Source organism: Notechis scutatus, chromosome 5 (assembly GCF_049901735.1).
Source record: "Notechis scutatus isolate UNSWTSFEM ecotype Mainland chromosome 5, rNotScu1.2, whole genome shotgun sequence".
Taxonomy (NCBI): Eukaryota; Metazoa; Chordata; class Lepidosauria; order Squamata; family Elapidae; genus Notechis; species Notechis scutatus.
This window is the reverse complement of record NC_142013.1, coordinates 82,197,624-82,225,353: the sequence shown is the minus strand read 5'-3', so window position 1 is coordinate 82,225,353 and position 27,730 is coordinate 82,197,624. Positions and strand designations below refer to the sequence as shown.

The window sequence follows — 27,730 nt, the reverse complement described above, 5'->3', positions numbered from 1 at the left end:
CACATTAGCAAGATCACTGCCATGATCTTGCTAATGTGAAACTGACACCTACTATTTCATGTTGCATAAAGTTAAATTTCTAGCAATTTCCTATTGACTGGGAATTCCTGGGAGTTTAATGCCATTGATCTTAAACTTGCTTAAAACAATTCTAGATTAAGCACTTGATTAAATTAAACATATGCCTCTACAAAACTTAGTTTAAAAATGGTCTACTCATAGTATTTAGTAGCATTTTGAAAAGCATCTTTTAAAGAGATATGTTGGCATGTTCTAAAGCTCAGTAGCAGCCTGTTCCCTTTGCAAGAATGATTTTTGGGTCTTGTTTATCATTTTTAGTGGATGATATGTAAGCTCCCAAGTTTTTCTATTTTTGTTTAAACTTGATTTAAAATCATCTGGGACACAGATGAGCATGGAATACTTTGCTAGGTAGGTTGGCACCCATTTAGAGTTTCAGGTTTAACATCAGGTTAATTTGCTTAAAGTTTAAATTAGTTCAAGTCATCAACAAAAACTTCAATTTAATAAAGCACAAACATTTTAATTGCAAGCAACAAAAAACTATACAGAATTTTTTCCACACTAATCAAGTAAAAAAAAGTTCCAAATCAGTCTTATTTAGAAGTCTTTGTTTCTGAAGGATTTTCACCAGTGTCTAGTGTCTTCAGCAATCGAAAAAGTCCAGCTGCTTCTCTTATCCGGCTGAATTCAATACAAAAGGCTTGCACCTCTATAAATAAGTCCTGTACATTAATTATTTTGTTTCGAATCAAGGATTGAAGGAATACACAAACAAGACGTACCAGCCGATTCTAAAGCAAAAAAATAAATGTTTTTTTAAGAAACAAGCTTGAATAATCTTGATACTATGGCAAAACTTTAAAACAAAGTTATCTTGCAATTTATCCAAATTTGCAAGATTTTAAATTCTGCAATTAACTGATATTCCTAATAGCACAAGTATTTACTGAAATGTTGCCATTATTTCAAATTAACTCCCAATTACAAATAGTCTCAACTTACAACCCTTCGTTTAGTGACCTCCAAAGTTATGCCACTGAAATGTGATAGCCAGTCCTCATATTTACAACCATTGTGGCACTCCCACTGTCATTAAAATTTAGGCACTTGGTAAACAACATGTATTTTAGGGCAGCTGCATCTTGGGAGTCCTGTCACTATTTGCAACCTTCCCAGCTGGCTTCCAACAATCCAAATCAACTGGGAAAACTAGATTTGCTTAATGATACCATGATTCACTTAACAACCATGGCAAAAAAAAAAAAATCAGGTGAGGCTCAATCATCTTGCTTAACATCAGAATTCTGGTCTCGGTTGTGGTTGTAAATTGGAAACTACCTGTATCAAAGGAACTAAGATAAAGTGAAATAGAGTTCTTTTGTTCTACTGTTCTGGCAATAAGCCTTTTTTATGTTTCCCTTTTTATGTTCACTACTTATAACCACAAAAGACTATAGTTAGATATATGCAAGTGCTACATTAGTAGGTTTCTCACAATTTAATGGTGGATTGTTCTTTCTATTCAGTGTAATAATACAGGCTATGGTAAGTGGGCTTATAAATCTGTTTTTATAAAAGAAAAGTTGTGTTCCTGCCTAGATTCCAAGAACAAAGCTTTACATCTCCCACTTTGTTTCTTCTTCTCTTCCCTCAAAAGTGACAAAAAAAAAAAAAGACCCGGATAAGATAGCCATAGCATTTAAATTTATATACCACTTCAAAGTGCTTTACAGCCCTCTCTAAGTGGTTTACAGAGTCAGTAATTGCCCCCAATAACCTGGGTCATTTTACCGACCTCAGAAGGATGGAATGCTGAGTCAACCTTGAGCCACTTGGGATCAAACTACTGGCAGCCAGCAGAAATAGCCTACATTACTGCACCATCAGGGCTGCTCCTACTATAGGATCCAATGATCTCAAAATATGACTAAAGGCTGCTTCTAATGGCTTTTTCCCAAATTTGCCCCATATTTTTGTAAGAGTTTACCAATCAAAGAAGTTATTCCAGAGTACTTAGACCCATAATTCTATCCCAGTGAAGTCATTTAACAAAATAGATTTGTGCAAGAATACGTGCTGATTGACTTATCTCTGGAGCAGGGAATTAGTATAAAACAGGAATTATCAAAAACGGCTTTTTTCTATGATAAGCCGAGTAGCTAACAGTGAAGTCTCTTAATTGATCTAGTTTCTTATGAGAAATTTCAAAAAGCTACTAATTATCTACATAGTGACTCTTGTAAGGATGGTGAAAGCAGCAAATGACTCTTATCATCACAATGATATGCACCAATTGCACCATTATCTAACATTTTAAGATTGGGGAAAAAAGCAGGAATAGATTAAGTTGTTTTTTCATCCAATTTCCAATCTAGGTTCACCTTGAGAGCACTGTCATTGTAATAGATACCAACTGGTTGGTCACCTGATGTCAGCCCACTAGGTAAAAATCAACACAGTTGATTTACTTTTATTGAGATATAGGTTATAATAAAATCTTGCAACAAATTCTGAATTAGGGAGGCATCTGCCTGAGCTGCTTCTGAACATTGTGGCTTTTAACCAATGCTTCACCCTGTTTTCTGTAGGCAATGGATTTTGTATGTTTCCATCAAAGTCATTTTCCTTTTCCCCTACAGTTCTGTGTTCATTAAAGTCAGGAAAATGACATATTAATAAAATCCAACATGTAAGTGGAACATAGGCTCAACATCTCACTCTTTAAAGGGGAAATAATCTGGAGAAATATTTGTTCAAATTGGAAGACATAAATATCAATACAAATATAAATATTTCAAAAGATTAAAATCCTTCAAATGTGGAATCAACAGTTATGGGCCCTTGAGTTGTTAAAAATATCCAGAAACTACAGGGCTATATTTATCCTTCAAGGCAACATTCCCATCCAACCAAAAAGTTATTTGCAGCAATGATTTTTTTGTATTTTATATATTCAATAAACATATTCAAGCATATGAATAAATAAATTTATACAGAAGTACTGGAATACTCCATTGTAAACAAATATTTAAAGTATAGTGATGAACAGAATTTTGCTATTGTGTTTATATTGTGAAGAAGCTTTGATGACTATTTCTGTGGTTTTTGTTTATGCCCTTGGTCTTCTGTGTATGCAACAATACATCATAATATGCTGTATGTGAAATATTATGCTGAAACATAAGGAACTAACTTTTTTTTAGTCAAAAGGGTTTTGCAGTTCTTAAACTCTGCAACCATAGTTTTTGCTTCCCCGAGTTTTTTTTTACTGCATTTTCAATTATTTTATTCAAAAAGACTAGTTTCTTTTTGGACACTTACCTGCATATACTTATCCTTAATTTGTTCACAAGTAGAAATACAATTAGATATATAAAGATGAATAAATTCTGGAGGAAGATCAACTGCTGTAGTGAGCCTGTTGAATATTTAAAAGTTATTTTCAAATTGGCCATCTTTGCTGATAATCCATCTGTCACTTCAGTTTTACCATAACAGAGAGCCAGTTTGTCTAGTGGTTAAGGCATCACCCTAGAAATCAAGGCTATGAATTCTAGTTCCTCACGAAAGCCAGCTGGGTGAGCTTGGGCCAATTAGTCTCTCTCAACCTAACATACCTCATAGGGTCATGTTGTTATGAGTAAAATAGGAGAAGGAAGGAATATTAGAAATGTTCATCATCTTAATTATTTATAAAAATAATAAAGGCACGATAGAAAAATATTTTCTAAAAATGTGTTTTTATTAATATATACATTGTATTCTTGTTCTATTATATTCCGTGTTTGAACATTCTGTTCCTTTAGGACTTTTTGGGCTGCTTATCTTTGTCCACTAATAAAGAATTCATCTATAATCAATTATCTTGCCCAATTTATATAACATACATAAAAAGTTTATAGGCCCTAACAAGTGACGAGCTAATCATTCTTCATCATGCTTCATTCAGTTATAGCTAAATTATATTTTCCATCATATCTGCAATTGTATAGTGTAAGTTTACACTTCAGATAGAATACACTGCTAAGATATCCCGACAGAAGAAGCAACATTTGTCCTAATTTTAAAAAGATGATTGATTAGTATCCTATAGTCCACAAGCTGCTTTTACATTGTTTTTCAACTAGAACAGTAATTCTGAGTGATTGTATATGACTGTTGCCCTATTTCCTTCAAAATACTTGTTATATCTCTTGTATTAAAATAAAGCACCTAGCATGACTAGCAATACTATTATTAAATGTAGTAATACATAAAATATTAAAAAGCTAAATATTAAAATAACATACTCTGCTAGAGGACACGGAGTAAATGTAGTGTCCATACATCCTCCTTCCTCAGAATACAACTAAATAATTGGTTAGATTATGGATATATGAATATAGTTCACATCAAAATATTCTATTCAGAATGTTATCTTTCCCCTTCATCAAGGGAAAGGAAACTTTGCAGTCTTTAAAAGAATGAACAATTGTTTTCAGTCACACCAGATTGTGCCATTATGTACCACTACAGCATGTTTAGGTATTGGCTTTTTATAAACTAAATGTAGTCAAATATTATATATGAATAGCTACTGTGTTAAATCATGGTACCAAAGAGTAAATATACCTGAAACGTATCTCAATATTTATCTCAAATTTATCACCAATACAAATTGTCCTGACATTATAAATATTACACTGAGTTAACCATTTTTGAGTCCAATTAAATAACTGCAAGTGTCTCATTAGGACATCATTTCCAGGCAAGACTTATAATTCTCTTTCCCCCAATATTCTCCCTCCCATGCATATAGACAAGTTCTGCTCTATCCTAGTATAGTATCTGAAATTGCAATTAGAACACCAACATAAGCATCATTATAGAGTACCTCCCATAATCATAATTAGCCATTTATACAGGAAAACAAGTGTTACTAGAATGGGTAGTAAACTAACCTATAGTTGTCCTAATATCTCAAAAGGTCAAGGGCTTAGGACTTTAGGGTATATTCCAAACTGCATCTTACTTTCTACACAACCTGTGAAAATCAAATTATAGGTAGTTCTTGACTTATAGTCATTCACTTAGTGACCATTTGAAGTTACAATGGCATTAAAAAAAATGACTTATGACTGGTCCTCACACTTATGCAGCCTCCCCATGGTCATGTGATCAAAATTCAGATGCTTAGCAGCCAGCCTTTTTAAAATGATGGTTGCAGCATCTCAGGTCATACCACCATTTGCGACTTTCCCAGCAAGCTTCCAATAAGCAACAGATTCGCTTAACAACCATGTGATTCACTTAAAAAACTAGATTAAAAAAGTCATAAAATTGGGTGAAATTCACTTAACAGCCAACTTAGCAACTGAAATTCTGGTTCCAGTGGTAAGTTGAGGACTACTTGTACTCCACTAATACAATCATTCAAAGTATAATTAATGGGAAAAAACTGATGCAATTTTGTAAATGTTCACAGAGATGTTGAAAAACCAAGCTTGTTGAACTAAATATATACAATTAAAGCATTTTACTTACCGATTTACAACTTCCATTGAATGTAGAGACATGTCCATGTTGACTAATACTGAAAAGTATTCAGTTATCTGACTTGATTGCATTAATTTAAGCAGCATTTCTATAGCTACTAAAGGATTGTTTTCCACCAGATCAGGCAATTTGGCAGGAGTGAGGCCAATATGGTAAACAAGCTTAGGATCTTTCTCCAATTCTCCAAGAAGCTGCATTTAAAAAATGTAAAACTATTAACAATTAAAATATTACCTTTCAACTTATTTATTTAAATTTCTAGTTAAAATAAAATTATAGAAAAATTACAGTAATTATTGATGGCCAATATGGCATAATGTGCAAAAATGAGGGAGATCGCCAGTAAAGGTTTTAAATATTGCTAGTAAAAGTGATTTCTCTTGCGCTAATAGTTTAAGCATTCATGTTCTATTTAATAAAATTAACACAAGGTCCAAACATTAAACAAGTACAAAAATCTACAAGCTACCAATTTAAATAGAGTTCCTTAGGACTCTATTGTATCCCCCATCTGAAGCCAATAAAAATCATATGAAGCTTGAGAGACATGTGCCATACATACAATGAATTTAAACTCAGTCAATATAAAGTTAAATAAAAATACAATTTTAATTTCAATAAATAAAACATTTCAATTTATTAATTGGGTTTTAGTCTTATCTGGATGATTGTGTTCACCATAGCCTGGGTATTTAGTCTTATCCTAGATTTGTAGATTGTAGCTATGGCAAGAAGCACTCTGAAAAGTTTAGGAAATTGCAATCGCTTCACAAAGTGGCTGCTGGACTAGAAATTAGTTTAAGATAATGCTGCTCTGGAATCATGATCTCAACTATTGATTTCTTTTTTTGGCAGATTTAATGTTGACATTAAGCCATAAAACAGTACGGCTTGGTAACCTGAGGTACAACCTCTCCATTATCTGGTTACCTGAGAAACAACCTCTCAATTATAACCTGTCTAGATATTAAGAACTGCAGAAGAAACTGTTTTTGAAGTTGCCCCTATGGTCAGGAACTGTTTACAGGATACGAAGAAAATGGCCTTTTCTGCTATTGTTTATTCATTAATTCATCAAATTTAGCTGCATGTAGATTGCATTATAGTAATCCAACTAGATCAGGCCTCTCAAACTGGCGGGCGGCCCCGGCCGGATACGGCCCGCATAGACCATACCCACCCCAGCTCCGCAAAGGCAAAAACTACCATAATACATCACGATACAGCCCACATGACAGCGGGTTTGACACCCCTGAACTAGATGGTGACTAGGTTGTCTACGTGATTGAGTAGAGCCTCTCAAGCTAGGAATGGGTGCAATGGTACCCAATACAAAGTTGGTCCTTCCTAGTCATGAGTACTACCTGGTCTTTGAGCAGAAGTCATGAATCTCTAATGAAATACATGAACGATCTTACAAAAAGAGAGGATCTGCCCAGGAAACAATAAGCATGATCCTACAGTTACTTAATAGTCAGACAAAAAATTAAGACTGATCCTTATGGATCCAATACTTAAAAATGAAAGCAAGAACTTTATGCTTCCAGACTTGCAAGAATCTGTTAATATAGTCTTACAACCAAGTAGAATTAGTTCATCTTGTCATATTTCCAGGTGGCTTTGCCTGGGAGGATGCACAGTCTTGTTTCCTCATATTGTGTATGTGGTCTATCTGGGGAGTTCAGCCCATCCAGCAGCCCATCCAAAGATGGTATAGTCCTAGAACCAGCAAGGCTCAAAACCCAAAACAGGATAACAGGACAGCTATCTGCAGATGTAATAAGGGTAGAAAAGTACTGACACTTTACCACTCTAACCACTACAAGGTAGACCTTAAGAGCAATTCTAACTAGTCCAATCAAGTTCTCCCTCTATAAAGCGGTGGTGCTCTATTTGTCTCTTCTCTTGCTTCATCTGCCTTAATTCCTCTGTAAACTACAGCTGTTTTCTCATTAAAATTAGCAACCAAGGCATTAAATGGGCCATGCAGTAGACTAGCAGGAATAGCCCCCAGCTTTCTCTGACAATCATCACAGTCCCTCAGTAGCCAGAGTGAACTCATCATATCGTTCCCAGATTACAGCACACAGCTGTTTTGTAATTGATTGGCTACTTCTTTCTTGTGTCTTTAGGAAGATTCTTTTTACCCCAATCTTTAAAACCAATTTTAATTATGTTTTAATGATTTAAAAATTAACAAAAATTAGTGAACACTGAAAAGTGCTTTGAGTTCTCAGTTTCAATGGGAAGGCAGTATGTAAGTCAAGTCAATACAATAATCTTAAAGCACCAACTCATGGAAAGGTTACAGGGGAATGTTTTTACTTTTTGATGTGGTTACTGAATTGTTAATTTTATATCACAATTTTGGGATTCTAGTAAACTTGAGCTAGCTTTAATTTAGTTAAAATTAAGGTATTATTTTAATAATAAAATTAAACAAGTCAGCAATTGATTTCATACCTGTGTTTGTTGCTGTGATGACAAAGGACTTTTGAATGCTTTGGCCATGATTCGTTTGATTTCCACTCCAGCACTATTTTTAATACACATTGACTTATCCCACTGAATTGTATGATCTGGCTCTATTGGATTTAACCAAGCTAACTCATCTTCACATATATGGAGTGGAGGTGGTGGGCGGATGAATTCTGGTCGAAAATGACCTGGAAAAATATATTACATTCTTTTTAAAAAAAATATCTTAAAAGTCAAAATATTTATCCAACAATCAAAATGTTCCCAAGTATATTATCTGTTTTTATACATTATCTTATTCTTTGCGGTTTATTTCACAATATATAGTATAGTCTATTATCTTTTCTATAAACTGACAATCTCAAGCATCTTAGACCAGCATATTTCTATGTTCATCTTTCTTAGCATCTATTGACCCTAATTTTATGTAAAGCAGCATATTTTTTGCAGAGATATCCTTTACAGAACTCTCCAATGCCAATTAGGATAGTAATAAAATAGTAATATGTCACTATGCCATACTGTCCAACAAAACTATACTCTAGGAAAGCAAAGCATAAGGAAGAGAATTTAAGGCCATTAAAAATAACCAACTGTATGATTCTAAACAAAACATAACACAATATAAAATATCAATCTGAATGGTAGAATATAGTGCATGTTCACGCAAAGTCAATGTAGTAGCTAAGACACTGTTCCATATTCAACCTGGAAAGCTATAATGGTAAACATGTAACCATCTTTTCTTTATACCCTGCTTTTCAAATTGAAGGACTACATTCATGTGAACAACACTAACTATAAACACCAATTTGAGATATAAACATGAACAGAAATAAGGAATGGAAAATAATATCATTATTTAATTCTTATGTTGTAACATAAGAAAAGGTATCCCAAAATGATGCATACTTTCAATAGGTGGTTTTGGTCCACTCACTAAGGCTTCAGTAATCTGGGATGCAACAGAGCTGTCAAAACCAGAATTTGAAGAATCTGGATCAGGATCACTGAGAATGCTAGGAAAGCTAGCTTTACTTTGTGTTGGCAGCTCAGACTGACGTTCTGAAAGAAAAAATAGATTATTCAATTTTAGCATCCAAAATCTTGAATCACAAGAACAAAAATAAACTTGTTGACAAATCTACACTATTTCTGTTAATGAAAAATTGAGATTATCTGTAAATTTAGGCATCAGGATAGAAAGCAGGAGACCGTAAATTGTAGTCCCACCTTAGCTATGAAAGCCAGCTGGGGGACCTTGTGCCAGTTGCTCTCTCTCTCAGTCCACATCACCTCACAGGATTGTTGTTGTGGGGAGATGAGGAGGCAGTTCACCACCTTGAGATATTTATAAAATAACTACAAATATAAACAAATCACTCCTTCTTTTAAAATTAATATTGTGAGTTCCATAACACATCCTTCATGTCTGCAAAATTCTATTGTTTTCTTGTTTACACCTCTTAAGACCTGAAAACCCTGTGGTTCCTATTAAGCAACAATGTTATTCTAAGCCTTCATATAGCATTCTTCATAGCTGAAAAGGAAACATTTAGTCTCCCATGTTACATTTTTAAAATATCAAATCATTGCATTATACTTTTTAAACTGTAAACTTGGCACCTGAGAATCAGTCAGTCCCAGTTTCTGTATATAGCGGTAACTTGGTAACCAGCTGCTTTGAAACTCATTATTTTGTTACTCAAGGCATTTTGATGCAAAAAATTTATCCCGGTACTCATTGTTTGTTTGGTACTCAATGCACAAGCTAGAACTTGTTAATGTAAGTTGTCTTGTGACTCACTGCATTATTCCTTATAGGAAAAATTAGTTTGGTAGTCGTTTTTAGTAGTCATCCAGCCAGAACCAATTAATAATGAGTACTGAGGTACCATTGTAGCAGTTAAATGGTAAGCAACTTATTGACAGCTATAGAAAAAAAATCTGAATTTTATTGTCTGGAGACAGACTTATATACCACTACTGTTTATAACAAAATTTACTTTTAAAAGGACAGACTTAAATATAAAATAAAATGCAAGCATGTAATTTCTGTAATGTCCATGCTCAGGATTAATTTTTAGGAAGGATTTTGATCATGTTAGTTTCATTTTAACATTCAATATATTATTTTGAAGTGTGTGGAATAATCCTAAGGAATTAACTTCTAAATATTAAGCTTGGATCACTCATCCCAAGATACAGTGACCATAGTTACTTTTTTAAACCTCAAAACAAAATGAATTTAGCCATATAATGTATATTGCAAATAATTGCTTATAAATGGTCCATCAAAACTAATTTACTATTATGTGTGAGCTATGCTTACTGATATAAATGGCATGAAGCTACTATCCATGCCTTTCTCACGCTTCTGATAAAGATTAGAAAAATAAGCCCGTGTTACTCACACTATATTTTCTTTAGGTGAAAAGCAAAGGTAGCAATGTTAGCCTTCAGAAAAAAAAATCAGAGCAATTTCTTTATTAGGTCCTTAAGACCACAAAACAGAGTGCAAATTTTCAAGTTCTCTGGAGCTCTTTGAGAGCAAGAATGTAAATAGAACAAATACAGGAGAAAGAGACTGATTTTCAAATGACCAGGTCCACTAAAATATATAATTAATAATCTAAGAATCAACTTAAGAATTAAAGCAATGTTTTGAATTACTATCACAGTTCTTATAGCACATTGCTATAAGAACTGTGATAGTATTTGTCACTTCAATAGGAGTCGAAGTGGCTCATGTGGTAAGAAGCTGGGTCTGCGCGCCACTGAAGTTGACAGCTCGGTGGCTTTCCATGAGTGAATAAACTGCGAAGGGACAAGAAAGGAGCGTCTACCAATTGCCTACCAGCATTCAGGCATCCCACGGGTAAAAAGAACACTGCTCGAAAAAATTCTTTTCACAGAGGCAGCCAGCACCTCAGTGATCTCTAGCTAACACGTGCCATATTATGCTAAATAAATAAATGTCACTTCAATAATAGATATTAACACAGGAAAGGCTTCGAACTTTGCAATTCTCACTATGCACAAATGACACATAACATATAGATTCAGTATTTCTATAAAAGAATAGTTTTTTCATAGGATTTTTTTAAGTATAGGGTGTTGATTTTCAAATAATGACAAAACAATGAAGTATTGCTATGCGCTTTGTTGATCTATGAACAAAAACACACAGTGACACCACAGCAAATTGGAAACCATTTTTACCTTCTAATATGTCACAAGTTATTTCTCCAAAACTATACATAATTAACATTGCAGAAACCCATATGATTAACTGCAGGCAAAACTAAAAATGTGCTATGGAGTTATGAGGAAAAAGAAAAATATTCACATGCAAGTTTAAACACATTTTATATTTCATTAAAACAAAGATCTGCAGGAATTATTTGTTACCTGCTAATGCTAACTGAAGACCGCTTATATCCACAGATTGGCCCATATTTCCTACATCCATCGATACAATCTGTCTTGGAGTCTTTTTGAAGAGTTCTCTAGGAGGGGCCAACATCAACTGGGAAAGAAAGAATCGTTCTGGTGGAGTAATTGCGGGCAAAAAGCCTTAAAAAAAAAAGAAGTTATTTTATAGTACCAGCAATTTTCAAAGAAGTTGTAGTATTTCTATTGTTATGAGCTCAATCCAGAAAGGTATGAATTCAGTAAAATTAGTATTCTTGCAGATAAAAGCAGAAGGGGATTCTCACCATGCAACCACCCATCTGATAGTCCAGGCTTCCTAGGCTGTCCAAAATCCATTCAGGAAAATTTGGGAGAAGAGATTCTAGCAGTGCTAAAAGTGAGGTTCTGGACTGAGGGGATTGTGAAAATACATTTTTCCTTCTGTCTTCAAGACTACCAAGTAAGCAGAGTGGAAGTGCCCATTAAGAAAATACTAGGTTAGCTTTTCACAAGTGACATCTCCTTTTTTTGTATGCTAAATCATACAATAAAATGAAATACAAAGCTTCTGTTCAGCTAAGAGAATGAAAACCATAGAGAAGCGATAGAAATAATGGATGACAAAATGTAAATAAGGCAGGAAAAAGTCCACCACCATCTTTCCCAATGTGAAGGGAATGCTGCTCACATGACCATAATGTATATACCATTGGCTATTTTCATATGCTCCATGTATAAGGGTTCCATGATATCAACAAATACAAAACATATCTTCATGTATTGCCACAATTCATTGATCTTATCCATAGATAAATCAAATACTGGCAGTTTGTTATTTATGTAAACAAATCATTAGCTGTTATTAATCATTTCTAGTTAACAAACAGAAAAGCCAAAGGAAACATTACTTCCAGTATGAGACCTAGTTTCATACAAACATAGCTGAAAGTCATGTTTGATAAATATTTATGTACATTGAAGTTGCTGTACAAATACTTGTTAACAAAAAGCATGCTGATAAACACAGAATACATGCTGTCTACTTTCATTTCATGTGGACATTTTTATACCAAAACCTACAGGTCAATAAACTGTGTAATGCATAGATGGTTAAAGCAGAATAGAATAGGAATGTTTTCTAATCTTTTATCAGGTAACATTTAGCATTAAACTGGAGATCCCAGACTCAACAACAAGCAAAAGTAACTTGAGATATCTGAAAAGAATTAATGGAGGATTGTAGGAGGAGCAGTTATTGCAATTAGATTTAAGATTATGTCACACACCAAAAGGCAACATTGAACCCCTGATAACAAGAGAAATTATTCCTCCCAATCTGGTTGAAGCAACTGAACTAGGGTTGCCCCCTCAGTTTAAAAGAGGGGAGGAAGAAACCCGAAGTTGCTCAGACATTACAACCCAGCCTTCAAAGTCTTTATAGAGATTCTCAATCATTCAGGTTATGGTTGTCCCAAAAGTGCTTTTTCAGGAAGCAACTGGACTTTTTTTTTCTTTGAAGACGTTTCGCTTCTCATCCAAGAAGCTTCTTCAGCTCAGAGCTTCTTCTTGGATGAGAAGCGAAACGTCTCCAAAGAAAAGAACAAGAAAGCCCAGCTGTCTCCTGAAAAAGCACCTTTGGGCCAGCCTTCAAAGAATTCATGTTGCCTCCTCCCTCCGTTTTCAAAACAAGTTTCATCTTTTTAAGTACCCCGGGAGAAAGGGCGCCGACCCCCCCCAATGGTTATTCGCCCAGGCCCAACCGGAGGCCACGCGAGGGAGCTACCTGAGAGCGGCGGCTTTTCGTTGTCGTCCCCCCCGCCGCCGCTCCCTGCCGCTCCGGGCCCCGAGCCGGCGGGGGCGCGCTCGGGGGGCGCCGGGTTCAAGAGGTGGGCGAAGATGGCGGCGAAGGGGTTGGCAGCGAGCGGCTCGGTACGGTACATCTCCCAGAGTAGGTAGAGGGCAGTCAGGCGCTGCGGCGGCGTGGGCAGCAGATCCGGCTGCTGCAGCAGCAACACCAGGACGGAGCCTACGCGGAAATGCTCGGCCTTTCCGAAGTAGTGGTGGAAGGCGGTGGAGAGGCCCTCGAAAGTGCTGCCCCCGGCCTCTTCAGACACGATGCTCAGCAGGCTCGTCAGCTCCTTCGGAGAAAGGCTCATCTTTCCCGGCAGCGACGCGACGGTCTCACTGTTGTTGCTGCTACTGCTGTTGCCGCTGCTACTATAACCGGCGACGGAAGCAGCGCCGGACCCACCACCGGGAATCGAACCTGCCGCCACTTCCACAGCACGGCCAGGCCCGGGACTGAGGCGAACCCCACTCGCTAGCATTCAGCTCCACCCTTCCCGCTCTAGGCGGCCGTCTGCGCGCGCCCGTGCACTCGACCTACCTAGCGACTCCTCCCCTCATTATTTTGTTTTCCCTTCCCCGCGCGCGTGCCTCAACGAGCTGCTACTCTCCACCACCCCTCCGATTCTTTTTTTCCCCCCACTCCCGCGTCCCCCGGGTTCTTTTTCCGCCGCTGCCGCCGTAAAGCGATTTGTAGCACTTGAAATGATTACTCTTTTTCAGTACTGTCGTAAAGCCAGGAAAACAGGAGGAGGAGGAGGATATCGATAGCGCAGTGTTTCTCCACCTTAAGATGTATGGACTTCAACTCCCAGAAATCCCTAGCCAGTGATGTCCGGGATTTGAAATCCACACGTTAATATTTGCCAAGGTTTAGAAACACCGCCATATAAGAAAGAATGGAAACTGGGAGCTATTTCATTAGCCGTTTAAAGACGTCATCTCAGAAAAACAAAAGGAAAAAATTGTTGTCCTTGCGTGTTGATTTTTGAAATCTGGAACGAATATGTCGCTTTGTTAATAGATTGGTAGTTTAAGTTCCCAATAGAACTTTAAATAAAAAATAGGCAACTCGGTCAATCTCATCTTAATATTTAGAGGTAAGAACGAAGAACTTTTTTACACCTTACAATGTAAAATTTTACATTGGGTTTAGGTACCTCCCCTATTTGACATCTTTCTTGATCTTGAAAAGCTAAGCTGGATCAGACCTGGTTAGTACTTTCTGGGATAGCTATCAAGAAATAGACCGTAAACTATAGCAGAATATTGGGGGGGCGACGGGGGGCGACACCCTAAGAATACAATGGCAACACTACTTATTTATTTTATTTTATTTATTTATTTATTTATTTGATTTGTCAATTGTTTACAAGATAATAAGTATAAGTGTATACATAGTTGTGAATACATGAGATGGGTACATATAAGAAAAATAAAAGAATAGAGAAACAATAGGACAGGGACGGTAGGCACGTTGGTGCGCTTATGCACGCCCCCTACAGACCTCTTAGGAAAGGGGTGAGGTCAATGGTAGACAGTCTAAGGTTAAAGTTTTTGGGGTTTGGGGAAGAGACTACAGAGTCGGGTAGAGTATTCCAGACATTGACTACTCTATTGCTGAAGTCGTATTTCCTGCAATCAAGTTTGGTGCGGTTTACTTTGAGTTTGTATCTATTGTGTGCTCTTGTGTTGTTATGGTTGAAGCTGAAGTATTCATTGACAGGTAGGACATTGCAATGTATGATTTTATATACCATGCTTAAGTCAGACCGAAGACGGCGTAATTCAAGGTTTTCTAGTTCTAGAATTTCAAGTCTGGTGGCATAAGGTATTCTCCGCCCAGCGCCATCCCGCCCCGCCTCAGGCCGGTAGGGCGCGCCAGCTGAGTAGAAGAGTGAGAGAACTCTTCTTGTGAAATATTTCTGGACTTTCTCAATTGTGCTAATATCAGATACGTAATGAGGGTTCCAGACTGATGAACTGTATTCGAGTATTGGTCTAGCAAATGTTTTGTATGCTCTGGTTAGTAGTGTGATATTGCCAGAGAAAAAGCTACGTAGGATTAGGTTAACAACTCTTAATGCCTTTTTGGCTATGTAGTTGCAGTGGGCTCTAGCACTCAGATCATTAGAGGTGAGTATTCCAAGGTCCTTTACAGAGCTTGGGTCATCAACAAGGTCTTGACTATTCAGCTTGTATTTTATTTTCTGATTTTTTTGCCAATATGTAAGACAGAGCATTTATTTGTTGAGATTTGAAGTTGCCATTTGTTTGACCATTCGGATACATAGTCAAGATCTTTTTGTAGGGTAGCAGTATTGTCTGTGGTATTGAACAGCTTTACATCATCAGCGAAGAGAACGCAATTGCTCTTAATATGATCACAGAGGTCGTTTATGTAGAGTATGAAGAGAGTTGGTCCTAGAACACTGCCCTGAGGGACACCACTATTGACAGGTACTGGATTTGATAGGACTCTCCCGATTTTGACCATTTGTTGTCTGTTTGACAGGAATGCTTCTATCCAGTTATTCAGTTGTCCAGATATACCATAGGATTTTATTTTTAGGAGTAGTTTGTCGTGTACCACTGAATCAAAGGCTTTACAGAAGTCTATGTAGATTGCGTCTATTGCTTTGCCCTGGTCGAGTTGTGTCGTCCATATGTTTTTGCAGTGTAAGAGTTGCAGATTACAGGATAGTTTTTTTCTGAAACCAAATTGTTTATTGGAGAGTAGGTTGTTTGTCTCTAAGTGGAGGATGATGGATTGGTTAATAATTGATTCCATGATTTTGCAGGTGACGCAGCATAAGGAGATTGGTCTGTAATTTTCAACTAGGCTTGGGTCTCCCTTTTTGAAGATGGGGATGACTGTGGCTTGTGACCATAGGTTAGGCAAGGAGCTGGTCCTGAAAGATTTTTCAAAGATTATGCTTAGAGGTTTGGCTATGGCAGTGGATAGCTTTCTTAAGAAGTAGGCACATATTCCATCCGGTCCAATAGATAGGGATGGTTTTAGATTGCGTAGTGATTTTTCAACATTGTCTTCTGTGAAATCGATATGTATTAGGTCATTGTTGTTATCTGTGGTACGGTTAGGAAATACTGGGCAAGATCCATTGCTGTTTACAAATACTGAGCCGAAGAATGTGTTAAAGATGTTGGCTTTAATGGTGTCGTCGTTGCAGTCTTTACCATCAGGTCCTATCAAGGGAGGGATGGACCTTGAGTCTTTTAGTTTGTTGTTTACAAAATAGTAAAAAGCACGGGTGGAATTGGTGCTTAGAAGGTTTTCTTCTTGTTTAATGTGATAATTGGTGCATTCGGTCTTTATCTGGTGGCATAAGTTTTTGTATCGGTTTTTGAAATTGGCAACGTGACCAGATTTGTTTTTCCACCAGAGTGATCTCTTTTTGGACTGAAGTTTCCTTATTGATATGGGTAATCTTCTTTTTTGTTTTGTTTTGGGAGTTGTTGTTGGAACATATAGTATGATGACTCTTTTGATTTCAAGTAAGAATATGTTGTAATGGTCTTCAACGGTATTGCATCCAGAGAATAGAGATTGCCAATCGAGGGATGAGAGGTCGTTGTCTATAAGATCATAGTTGCCTTTTTTGAAGTTACAATTGGGGATTACATCATTGAGGTGATTTTTGTGTGGACGTATGTTGAGACAAAAGTCAATCATATTGTGGTCACTGCTGGAAAAGGGTTCTTTAGTTTGTATTCCGTAAATTAAATTCAAACTATTGCAGAAGATGAGATCGAGGCAGTTGTTTAGTCTAGTGTTGTTGGTTACTAGTTGTTCCAGTCCCAGATTTGTAATAGCATTGTAGAAGGTTGTGTGTATGATTTCAGTTGTACAATTATTTAGGGTCCAGTCGATATGAGGTAGATTGAAATCTCCAAGAAAGATAAAAGGGTATGGGCAGGATGTAGCCCATGTTAGTAATGTATTTAGCTTGTTTACATGTTCGATGTCATAATCAGGTGCTCTCTAACATAGTAAGAATCGAATTGTGATATTTAAGGATATCTTAAATATCATATATATGATACTTCAGAACTGTTACCAGGAAATCTACATAGATGTATCTATAAAGTCACCAGAAGTCAAACTCAGCTCAAGGAAACTTTTCCCTTTATGTTATCAGGTACATTCTGTGAGGTTTAACAGAGTTTATTTCTCAGATTTCATCCTGAGTTTTTATCTTATTTTATCCATTTAATTTTAAGAAATTCTGATGTATAGTTAAGCTGAGACAATTATTTCCATGGCTATCTGTTCTGAACATGTTATCTGCACCTTTGATTCTGCGGAAGATTTAAACTAGTTCTGTGCTCTTAGTGCAAAATTCATTCAAATCCCATAAGCATGAAATCTGAAATTGAACAAAATTAATAATTTGAATGCTTTTATAATACACCATCTTTCTACTTTTGGGGTCTAGTGAAATATGTATCCCTTCATATCCTCAGGATTTTTTTTTGCATAATATTCAGCTGAAATTATTAAAATACAAATCACATTTGTCTGATTAGAATGAAATCATTACAATCTTACCTAATAATCATTGTCACTACTATGATACAGAAGTGTGGACCTGATGGTTTTATATTGGATCCACCTGATAACAATCAAAATGCAAATCACATCTGCCAAGTTTAATTCTTAATTCTTTTCAAAGACAATGTAACTTGTTTTACGCTGTTAGGAAGAAATGAAGCAGAGAAAATCAAACTAGAAAATTGCTAATATGTGAAAGTGAACATGAAAATAAACAGGGAAAATCTAAGTAAGAAATTAAAAGACATTGTGAAACTAAATATAAAAATAAAGAGGGGAAATCAAAGTAGGGAAATTTTAAAAGACATTGTGAAACTGACTATAAATTTACTGGAATGGTTTATCTGGTAAATTTACTAGGTATAGATGTTTGATACGGAAATTAACAATAGTGTGCTGCCCAGTTGATTTAACTGCAATGCCTAGTGTAGTAACACTGTAAATTGGGAAGATTAAATATTCTATAGCCTTTCTATTTTTTTACTTTTTTTATTTACTATTGCTCACTATTTGCACTATACTGTTTAATCCCAAAGGGCATAGTATGATATGGATTCTTAAATTCTGGGAGATATAAAAGTTATAATAAATAGTTATTAAGTACTATATCCATTTTAAATTATTTTTCAATATTTGTACTGGGATCATACTGTGTAGCTGAAGAAATTAAAATTGTCTCACATGAGTTTGATCATGATGAAAGATTATAATCTCATCCAAGATCATTTTACTGATTACCAGGACCCTGAGCTATAAAACATCTATCTTATCTACATGAGATTTCAGTTCCTTTCTTAGTCTCACCAGAATTGTCACCAGAAAATCTCCAGTATATTTCCTGAAACTCATTTTATGACTGAAGCATGGCAGTGACAGAATTGATTTCAAACAGAATGGCTGTCCAAGAAAAATAGTGCAATATCTACTACCGTGTTTAAAATGTGAATAAAAACCAATTCATAGTGTTGTAATAAAGAAGTAGATTGATATAAACCTTAATTTTTGTTTCTAAAATAACTGATACCATAATACCACAAGGGAGGTCTCTGTTTTCAAGTGCCTTCATTTTATGCAATTATGCAAATATACATAGTCACATTTAAAAATTAACCATAGTTTATACCTATGTATATTTCTCTGTCCTAATCCCATATGGAGACTATGCCTTCTTTATCAGCATCTAGATGTAAATATTGTATAAATACTGTACCTTACCATTTGCTAATTGATCTCAGGTTTAGATCTTACCAACCAGCTAGAGCTTCATCATTTTCATCAACTTTACAAACAGGATAAAAATGTTATTTCTTTTTACTTATTTCCCTTTATTTATTTATTTCTCTTTATAGATTAAATTTATATGCCATCTTGCCAAGAAACAGCTTTATGGAGAAAGTTTTATGAATGGTATCAAAGCAATGGATAAGAGGATTGTGTTTAATGTATTTGACCATAACATGATAGGGCAAAATCCCTATGTAATCAGCTATTGGGAGGAAATGAAATATTGGACCTACATAAGCAGAAGGAGAGCTGGGTGTCTTCTATAAACATACTGAAAATGTATTTTATATTGCAAGGAAGAAAAAACATGAAAAGCCAAAGATCAGCATTAGTGAGAGAGGAGGAGCAGCGAACATAAGTGAGAGAAGAAGAAAAAGGAACACACTGAGAAGATGGGGAAATCAGTGGACAGATCAGTGGGGGTATTCAGCTGAGACCACTGCAGTAAGGAACAAGTACATATGACAACGGATACATCCCTCAAAATCATTCTGGGATCTCCCCAGATTTTGTTTCATCTGAATCCCAGAACCAAGCTCTTCTAGGTTTTATTTTTTGTCAAACTGCAATCCAAAACACTTTAGAAGAACTTTCCAGGAGGCAATACTTTGTTCCTGGTTCAAAAAGTCTTTGCATTCAAACACTCCAAAGACATCATTTGATTCGGGCATAAGCTATCAGATAATAGCTGTTCGGTGCACAAAATGGTTCACACAGAAAAATCTTTTTGTATATTCCTAATATTATACATGAATTGGTAATTCAATTTTACATACAGTGTAAAATTGCCCTGCAGAGTTTCTCTCCCTCCCTCCCTTCATTTCTCTCCTCCCTCCTCACTCTCCCCTCCCTCCTTTCTCAGTTCAGAGGACTGATAAAGCATTAATTATTAGCAATACTTCCTTCCAGATTCCAGTGTCCAAATTAACACTCTGTCCCATGTTCCAAGGTAGAGAAATGGTATGGAAGAATATGATGGTTGAAGATGCAGCCTGCACTTAAAATATATTTAAGAAACCAGAAGATCACATTCTTCTTATCCATTACGCAGCCTTCTGCTAGTGATAAAGCCAATTGTGTATATGATTGGGATTCAAGTGGATTTGACATAAATATCATGAAGATACAAGGCTCAAATCCAAATTTTTGCAACTTAGCAATACCCAAATCAGTTGGATCCCAAGTTTTAATTGTTATTTATTTATATTTATTAAACGTATATGCTGTCCATCTCACTATCCAAAGTTTATCTGAAAAAAATATTTTAACAATTCATATGGTGGCCCATTTGTAACTAGACAGGAAATTAGCAGCAGAAACAACAAAACTACACAATTAAGTAAAAATAAATATCAACCACAAGCACCTTTTCTCAAACAATTATGTACATACAGATGTAATCTTGTGTTTTGATCATCGCTTCAGGAGATAAGTACAATTAGCACGCAGACATAGTTTTACATAATTCAGAGCCCCAGTTTATCATGACTAAATTAAAATAGAAAAAGTTCTGGTTGCTGCCTGTTACTATCATTCGCATCATCTATAACCTGCAACTGATAGCAACAAAATAAAGAAGTACTTTAAAGGAAAGATGAATGCCAGTTGATTTTAGCAGCCAAATCTCATAATTCTATTTATTTTGGAGATTGGCTCTACTTCCTCTGAATATTTAGCCATTACAGTTAGACTGCCGTATCCCATAAGCAACATGAGAAAATCACTTGTATAAGCTACATGCTCAGCAAAAAAAAAAATCCTGCCCCGATAGAGGCAGAATCAAGACTGATCAGTCAGCTAAAACCTGCCAAGGTGCCCAGAATAGACTCTGTCCCTCCTGGGTTTATTAAAAGCAATCCTAAATAGTCAATTACTGTCCAGACTGTTTTTATGTATATTGATAGCACTGCCTGAATTCCAAAAGATCAGACCTAGTATTCCTATTTATAGAAGTGTAACAGGCTACTTTACTGATTATCATCCATTCAGTTTATTCAGCAGAATCTATGCCAGACAGCTGTAGTGGAAGTTGCCAAACAGGTTGAACTCAAAAATTGCCTTGACAGAGAGACAAGCAAGCTTTAGACATCAGTTGATTACTGGCACTGCCTAATATTAAATCATCTGGAAGAAAAATATACACAAAATTTGGTGTCTACTTTACATGCAGCTTTTGTCAATTTTAAGTAAGTTTTTAGCCACATTCACAAATGCAAACTTTCAGCTGGAATTTCATCTATATAAAACCATACATGATGATGATCATGATAATATATCATCTATATTAAATACTGATACTGTATAATAATTCTTTCTTCATCATCAATAGGGCTAAAGAGAATAGTGTGGATGTTTTTAACTGTAGAAAACAGTAAGATGGATATACATTTTGATAAAAGAAAAGATGATTTTTCTCTAAGACAGGTGGGGAACTATGGCCCTTTTAACGACCTGTAAGCTTCAACTCCCAGAATTCTCCCAGTTCTCGTGCCTAAAGCACATACAATTTATGCTACTTAAATTCTAAACCATACAGTTGAAATAAGATAAATGGATAGAAATATGTTTCCTAATAAAAGTACAAGAAGGAAGCTGAAGGCACCCATGATTATGTAAACTGTAAAGAGGAGGGCGGAGTCAACTGTCCTGCTGTATCCTATTGGAATAACTTCCATTTACAGCTCAGTATCACCTTACCCGTTTGTAAGTAGTAGACTGTAGTTGAGGTAGCAGGTTGTATGACATGAGGCGAAACCATAATGTGGTTTGCTTGGTTTTGACTTAGCACATGTGTCAACACTAACCAACTGCAGTTCATTCATAAAAGTCATAAAATTATAAATTCATAATCTTGAAGTTTACAGAATATTTCTTGACTTCTGATTCTTTTACAGTTGATTGATCCCAGAAGCAGAAGTTATTCACCACTTCAATATCTTCATTGTCAGTTCCAAGGCTAACTTGTCATACTAAAAGATCATCAGCAAAGTCTAATTAATATTATTTGGTTATTGATTACATTGTGACCAAGTACTGTTTGTTGTTACTGCTACATCCTTCTTGATTATGTAAACAAAGTTATTCCTCCTTCTCTTCTTTCTCCTCTTTCTTGGGTGAGATTGACAGACACAACTGCAATTCCAAGCCACTTCAATTCACTGATGTCTAAAATGTCAACATGTAGTCTATTCATTTCATACTTCAAAGTGTTGAGCTTTCCTGCATTCGTGGTTCTTACATTCTGTGTTCTCACTCTAATTCTATCTCTGGAGGTTTGGACTTCTTTCCTGCTTGGCAACTTTAGCACTAAACATTCCAAAGGTTTTAATCTTACCACGTCATAAATACCTTTAGCACTTTAAAAGAGACTCAGCTCTTCCTCAGTAGCACATTGAGTCTATCTTATCCAAGGGGCCGATTATACAAAACTACATTATCAGTCATTTTATCTTATCTGTCTATGGGGTTTTCCTAGTAAAATACAGCAATGGTTTATATTATTATTTTTTTCCGAGGCTGTATGAAATGAGGCCTTTAAAGTAATCATCTGCCTTCAACATTTTCCTATATTGATACTTCCTAATATAATTTGTTTACACACACACACTAAAATCATTTGATCATGCTGCAAGTCGGGACGTGTTTCAAACAATTACTTTATTTTGTAAGCAGAAATGTGAAAAAATGATAGAATTTGTCAAAGGCTAGTTACTTGTTAATTTATGAGTCAAAGTAAACATAATTTAGAGTGCTCTGAATTTTATTGGAAAGGAGTCGTAGCAAATTTTCCGTTTTCGTTTCTATTTACATCTTTGAGCAGATTAAGTGCCCCAAAACTGCATATTTGACTTAAGAACCCACTTCATATTTTTTAGATATCAACTTAGGAGAATGATGAGGATCCTTCTAAGTATTGTTGGTAACTATTAGTTCAGATTCATCTGTAAGGCATTTTTATTCTGCAAATTAAAATAAAAACCAATATTTTCCATAGAAGAATTCCTCTAGCATCCATATCATATCTTCTTCCTATTTTCTGCCTCTGCCATATCTTTTTTGAAATTAGATAACGAGAGTAATGGAAATATTTCAACAATACTCTTTCACCAGTACTATATAAAAAAATTGTAGTCCTCAACTTACAGCAGTTTATTTAGTGACCATTCAAAGTTATGACATTGAAAAAAGTGACTTATGCCCATTTTTCACAGTGAAAACATTTGTAGCATGGTCACACAATCAAAATTCAGCGGCCTTGCTTTGGCCACTGACTCATATTTATGATAGTTGCAGTGTCTGGAGGTCATGTGATCACCTTTTGCGACCTTCTAACAAGCAAAGTCAATGAAGAAGCCAGATTTACTTAACAACTGTTACTAATTTAACAATTGCAGTGATCAACTTAATAACTGTGACAAGAAAGATAATAAAATGTGGCAAAACTCACTTAACAACTGTCTCCTTAGCAACAGAAATTTTGGGCTCACTTCCTTTGTGCCCAAGGACCAGATCCATTTTGGAATTAGTCCATTAGTCTCTATGCAGATAGCAGACCTTTTCCATTTGGGTTTTTCAAATACAGTATATCTTTCCAAGAGCCTTGGAAGTTGTTTTAATGGCAAAACACCTACCTGACTGCACAATTTGATCTAAAAATTGGAACCATAACCTTTTTTTAAAAAACTTACCATATTCTACCTGTAAAGTTATTTAGAATGCTGAATAAGATGCTCTAACCAAATAATTTAACCATATGAATTAACAATAGGAGGAGTTCTGATTGTAGAATTGTGAGATTTAGAAGAATCCTGTTTCTATGTAAAGAATAAATAAAGAAAAATGTTTTAGTAATGCAATATGAAAGGGACTGGGAAGTAAACAACTAAGATACTAATGTCTGGGAGAATAATAAAATAACTTTGTTTATTTAATTGTTCACATTTCCATCCAACAAAAGGCCAAAGGAGTTAAAATTGTGAAAGTGAGATAAAAAAAAAATTTAACGGTTCCTTTTAGTCATTCTTAACTTCTGGCTATAGCTTGGATAAGTCTATGCAACTTTTTTAGAAACCTTTATAGAAACTTTTTAAAGAAGAGATTGGACAACCATTTGTCTGAAATGATATAATGCTTCAGCAGGGGATTGAACTAGAAGGCTTCCAAAGTCTTTTCCAAATCTGTTATTCTGTTCTGTTCTGTTCGGTTTGCCTGTCTTGTTCCTAGGGCTGAGAAAGAATGGCTAGTTCAAAATCACTCCACCATGTCTAATAATATTCTTTTAGGGGTACAATTTGGCCAACATCATTGCCTGCTATCTATATGGCTCACCATTAATTTCAATGTTTCATTAGTGCTACAAAAACACATATTATGTACGTGTTTTTAATGAAAAGTCTAAACTGAAAGATACACCGTGTTTCTCACAAAATAAGGCCAGGCCTTATTTTTTTTTTTGACCCCCGAAAACACAGCTAGGCCATCTTTTCGGCGGTGACTTAATTTCCTCCCCCACCTAGAGTGGCCCATACGCACATACCTCGCCACGAGGCCACTTATATCGGCCGACAAAAGCTCCCAGAAGGCAGAGTCCCCAGTTGCTTCGGGGCGTGGTGTGGCTGCCCATGTCCCCTCGCCTTTAGGCAGTCTCTTTCGGGCGATGGAAGCTCCCCAAGTGCAGTCACCAGCCACTTCAATCGGCCGATAGAAGCAGCCTCGGGATGAGCACACACACACACTCCCCTCACTGCAAGGCCGCTTCTACTGGCCGATCGAAGTGGCTGGTGACTGCATTTGGGGCGCTTCCATCACCCGAAAGAGACTGCCTAAAGGCGAGGGGACATGGGCAGCCACGCCATGCCCCGAAGCGGCTGGGGACTCTGCCTTCGGGGAGCTTTCGTCGGCCGATAGAAGCAGCTTCGCGGCGAGGGGAGTGTATGTGTGCGCTCGCCCTGAGGCCGCTTCTACCGGCTGATCGAAGTGGCTGTGACTGCACTTGGGGAGCTTCAATCGCCCGAGACTGCCTAAAGGTGAGGGGACACGGGCAGCCACGCCACACCCTGAAGCGGCTGGGGACTCTGCCTTCGGGGAGCTTCTATCGGCTATCGGGGTATTCTAGCCTAGGCTACCTGCAGGGCACTCCTAAAGGCAAGTTTTCTCCCCACCCACCTCCCGCCCTTCCCCTCCATTTCTCTTCACCTCATGTACTTTTAACGAACAATGTGAGAAATGGTGGGGAAACGAATGGTTTAAATAGGCCTAAATTTTGGGGGTGGGGCTTAATTTCACCTCATGCCTAGAAATCATGCTGGGCCTTCCTATTGGTGGAGGCTGTATTGTTGGAGAGACACGGTAGAAATCTTAGCCTCTCCACCAAATAGTTTGGAAATCTTTGAATGGTAAAACTATTTCATAATATTTAATATTAATATTAAATGAGCATACCAAAGGAAGCAGATGCCGATATTAATTAGTAAGGATTGTATAGCAAAATAATACCTTTTTATTGTTGTGATTGGCAATAACTTGAAACAAACTCAGATTAACCAAAGATTTTCTTGAGATTTCATGAGTATTCTCACTTTCTGAAACTTGTTTAGAAACTATCTGCTGCATCAGTAACAAAATTTAACTGGAATGTTAATTTATAGTTCAATAATAAATCCCAGGAACCAGATAAAGTATGTCTATTGATTGTAATGAGAATTATTTTTAGTGTAATGCTATATATTTCAGTTCATATAACTGTAAAGTAAGAGAATGTTAGTCCAGTCATGATTTAATCTCTTATGAATTCCCATTTTTTAAAATTTCAATTTCAACATTCTTTGGGTGATCTTGGCTGTTTAAAATAATGAATTAGCAAAATAAAGGATATTTAAAATAACATAACAATTGAATGTAGGACTTAATAAATGAATAATGAAGAACCTTTAGGGCTAAGAGTAGGAAAAGTCATTAGGTTTTCTTCTCAGTAACAAAATTAATACAACACTGTATGTCACATTTTTAACTATCCTTGCCCTATTTTAAAGTTTTATATTCAGTTTTTGTTTTAATAGTTTATGTTTTTATCTGTACCCAGGGGTGGGCTTCAAAAATTTTAGCAATGGGTTCTCTGCCCGGTTGCTGGGTGAGCGTGGTCATGGAGGGCATGGCCTAGTCAGCCTCCCACACCATGTGTGTGTGGGGGTGTTTTTGCCCTCCCTGGGCTCCAGAGGCTTTCTTCGAGCCTCCAGGAGGAAAACAGCCTCCCGGACTCGGGAGGCTCTCTGAAAGCTGGAAACAGGCCCATTTCCAGCCTTCCTGAACTTCCGGGAGGCCCATTTTTCACCCTCCCTGAGCCTCCGTATACACGCCCTACACTTACCTGCATCCAAAACAGGCCGCAAGGGGACTCGTGGGAGGGGCGGGGTGGATGGTGCCAGACAGGAGTGGGATTTGGGGGTTCTCCGAACTGCACAGAATCTTAGCTAGGGGTTCTCCCGAATCCGTGAACCCCCGGCAGCTCACCCCTGTCTGTACCCCACCCAAGCTCCCTTTATAAAGGATATGGGCAGTTTCTAAATATGATAATAAATGAACAAATGATTATTTATTGTTTATTGTTTGAAGCACTGCAGCTCAAACTCCAGCTAAGAGAAGCGCAATTAAAATTACCAATGGTCAGAACAACCTATGAAAAAGGTAACAGTATGTAAGTATTCAAGGGGGGGAAAGGGACTGAGATGAATGCTACTTCAAAAATCCCAGTCTTACTTAATGACTTATTCCACTGCTACCACCCCCAGTAATTGTAGGCTACTGACATTTACAGATAAACATTTTTAAATTTTAAAAGTGGGAAGTTAATACGATATAAAGCTGAAGTGCAGCTTCCAGAATTAATTTTCAAAAATCACTCTAGTGTTAATCCTACATAGACACACAAATTACCAATGGCTGCAATTGAATACTTCATTTGGAAAATGTATTTCCCTTTCTAGAAAAAAAGACAAACACAAATACGAGTAAGGAGAATCTCACGGAGGAAGCAGTGGAGAGGGTGACAGGTAGAAATCTGTAACTAATCATCTTTCAGTGGCAAATGTGCTGTGAAATGCAAGCTCTCTCAGCAGACATTTTGAGTTCTCATTCCATATTCTCAAAATTCTGGAAAAAAATTTCCCTCCAAATCTGGAAAAAGCTTTACAGCTTTAAGAAGATTGGTGGGACAGTTGCAATTCCTTATGCTTTTGAAGCATCCCTTTGTCTTACAGTCTAAAGCAGGGTCCCCAACCACCGGTCCGCGGACCGTACCGTCCGTGGAACAAGTCCTACCGGGCGCTGGTTTTGTAGCGCCGCCATCTTTTGATGAAAAAGTGCTTCCGGTGAGCTTTTCCGGGTAGAAAGCTCACCGGAGCACTTTTCATCAAAAGATGGCGGCGCCAGCGCTCCGGTGAGCTTTTCCGGGTAGAAAGCTCACCGGAAGCACTTTTTCATCAAAAAGATGGCGGCGCCCAGCTAATGCCGGTACCGGGCCGCGCCAAAAAAGGTTGGGGATATCGGGCCGCGGCATAAGAAAGGTTGGGGATCACTGGT

At 36.8% G+C, this 27,730-nt stretch overlaps 1 protein-coding gene across 1 annotated transcript; it reads right to left on the bottom strand.

The window, feature by feature from the left end:
* Window positions 1-523: 523 nt before the first annotated feature.
* On the bottom strand, window positions 524-14,344 carry CNOT11 (CCR4-NOT transcription complex subunit 11). The gene is made up of 7 exons (XM_026666786.2): window positions 13,235-14,344; window positions 11,449-11,613; window positions 8,950-9,102; window positions 8,023-8,225; window positions 5,548-5,750; window positions 3,346-3,442; window positions 524-815 (listed from the first exon to the last, which is right to left on the bottom strand). Exons 1-7 carry the CDS (start codon window positions 13,776-13,778, stop codon window positions 618-620), a joined length of 1,563 nt encoding a protein of 520 aa, XP_026522571.2. The 5' UTR covers window positions 13,779-14,344; the 3' UTR covers window positions 524-617.
* Window positions 14,345-27,730: the final 13,386 nt, after the last annotated feature.

Coding starts and splice junctions, on each gene's coding strand:
- CNOT11 (XM_026666786.2), bottom strand. CDS start 13,778: ATGCTAGCGAGTGGGGTTCGCCTCAGTCCCGGGCCTGGCCGTGCTGTG. Junction 11,614..13,234: donor CGAAAAGCCGCCGCTCTCAG/GTAGCTCCCTCG, acceptor TTTTTTTTTAAG/GCTTTTTGCCCGCAATTACT. Junction 3,443..5,547: donor TCAATGGAAGTTGTAAATCG/GTAAGTAAAATG, acceptor AATATTCAACAG/GCTCACTACAGCAGTTGATC.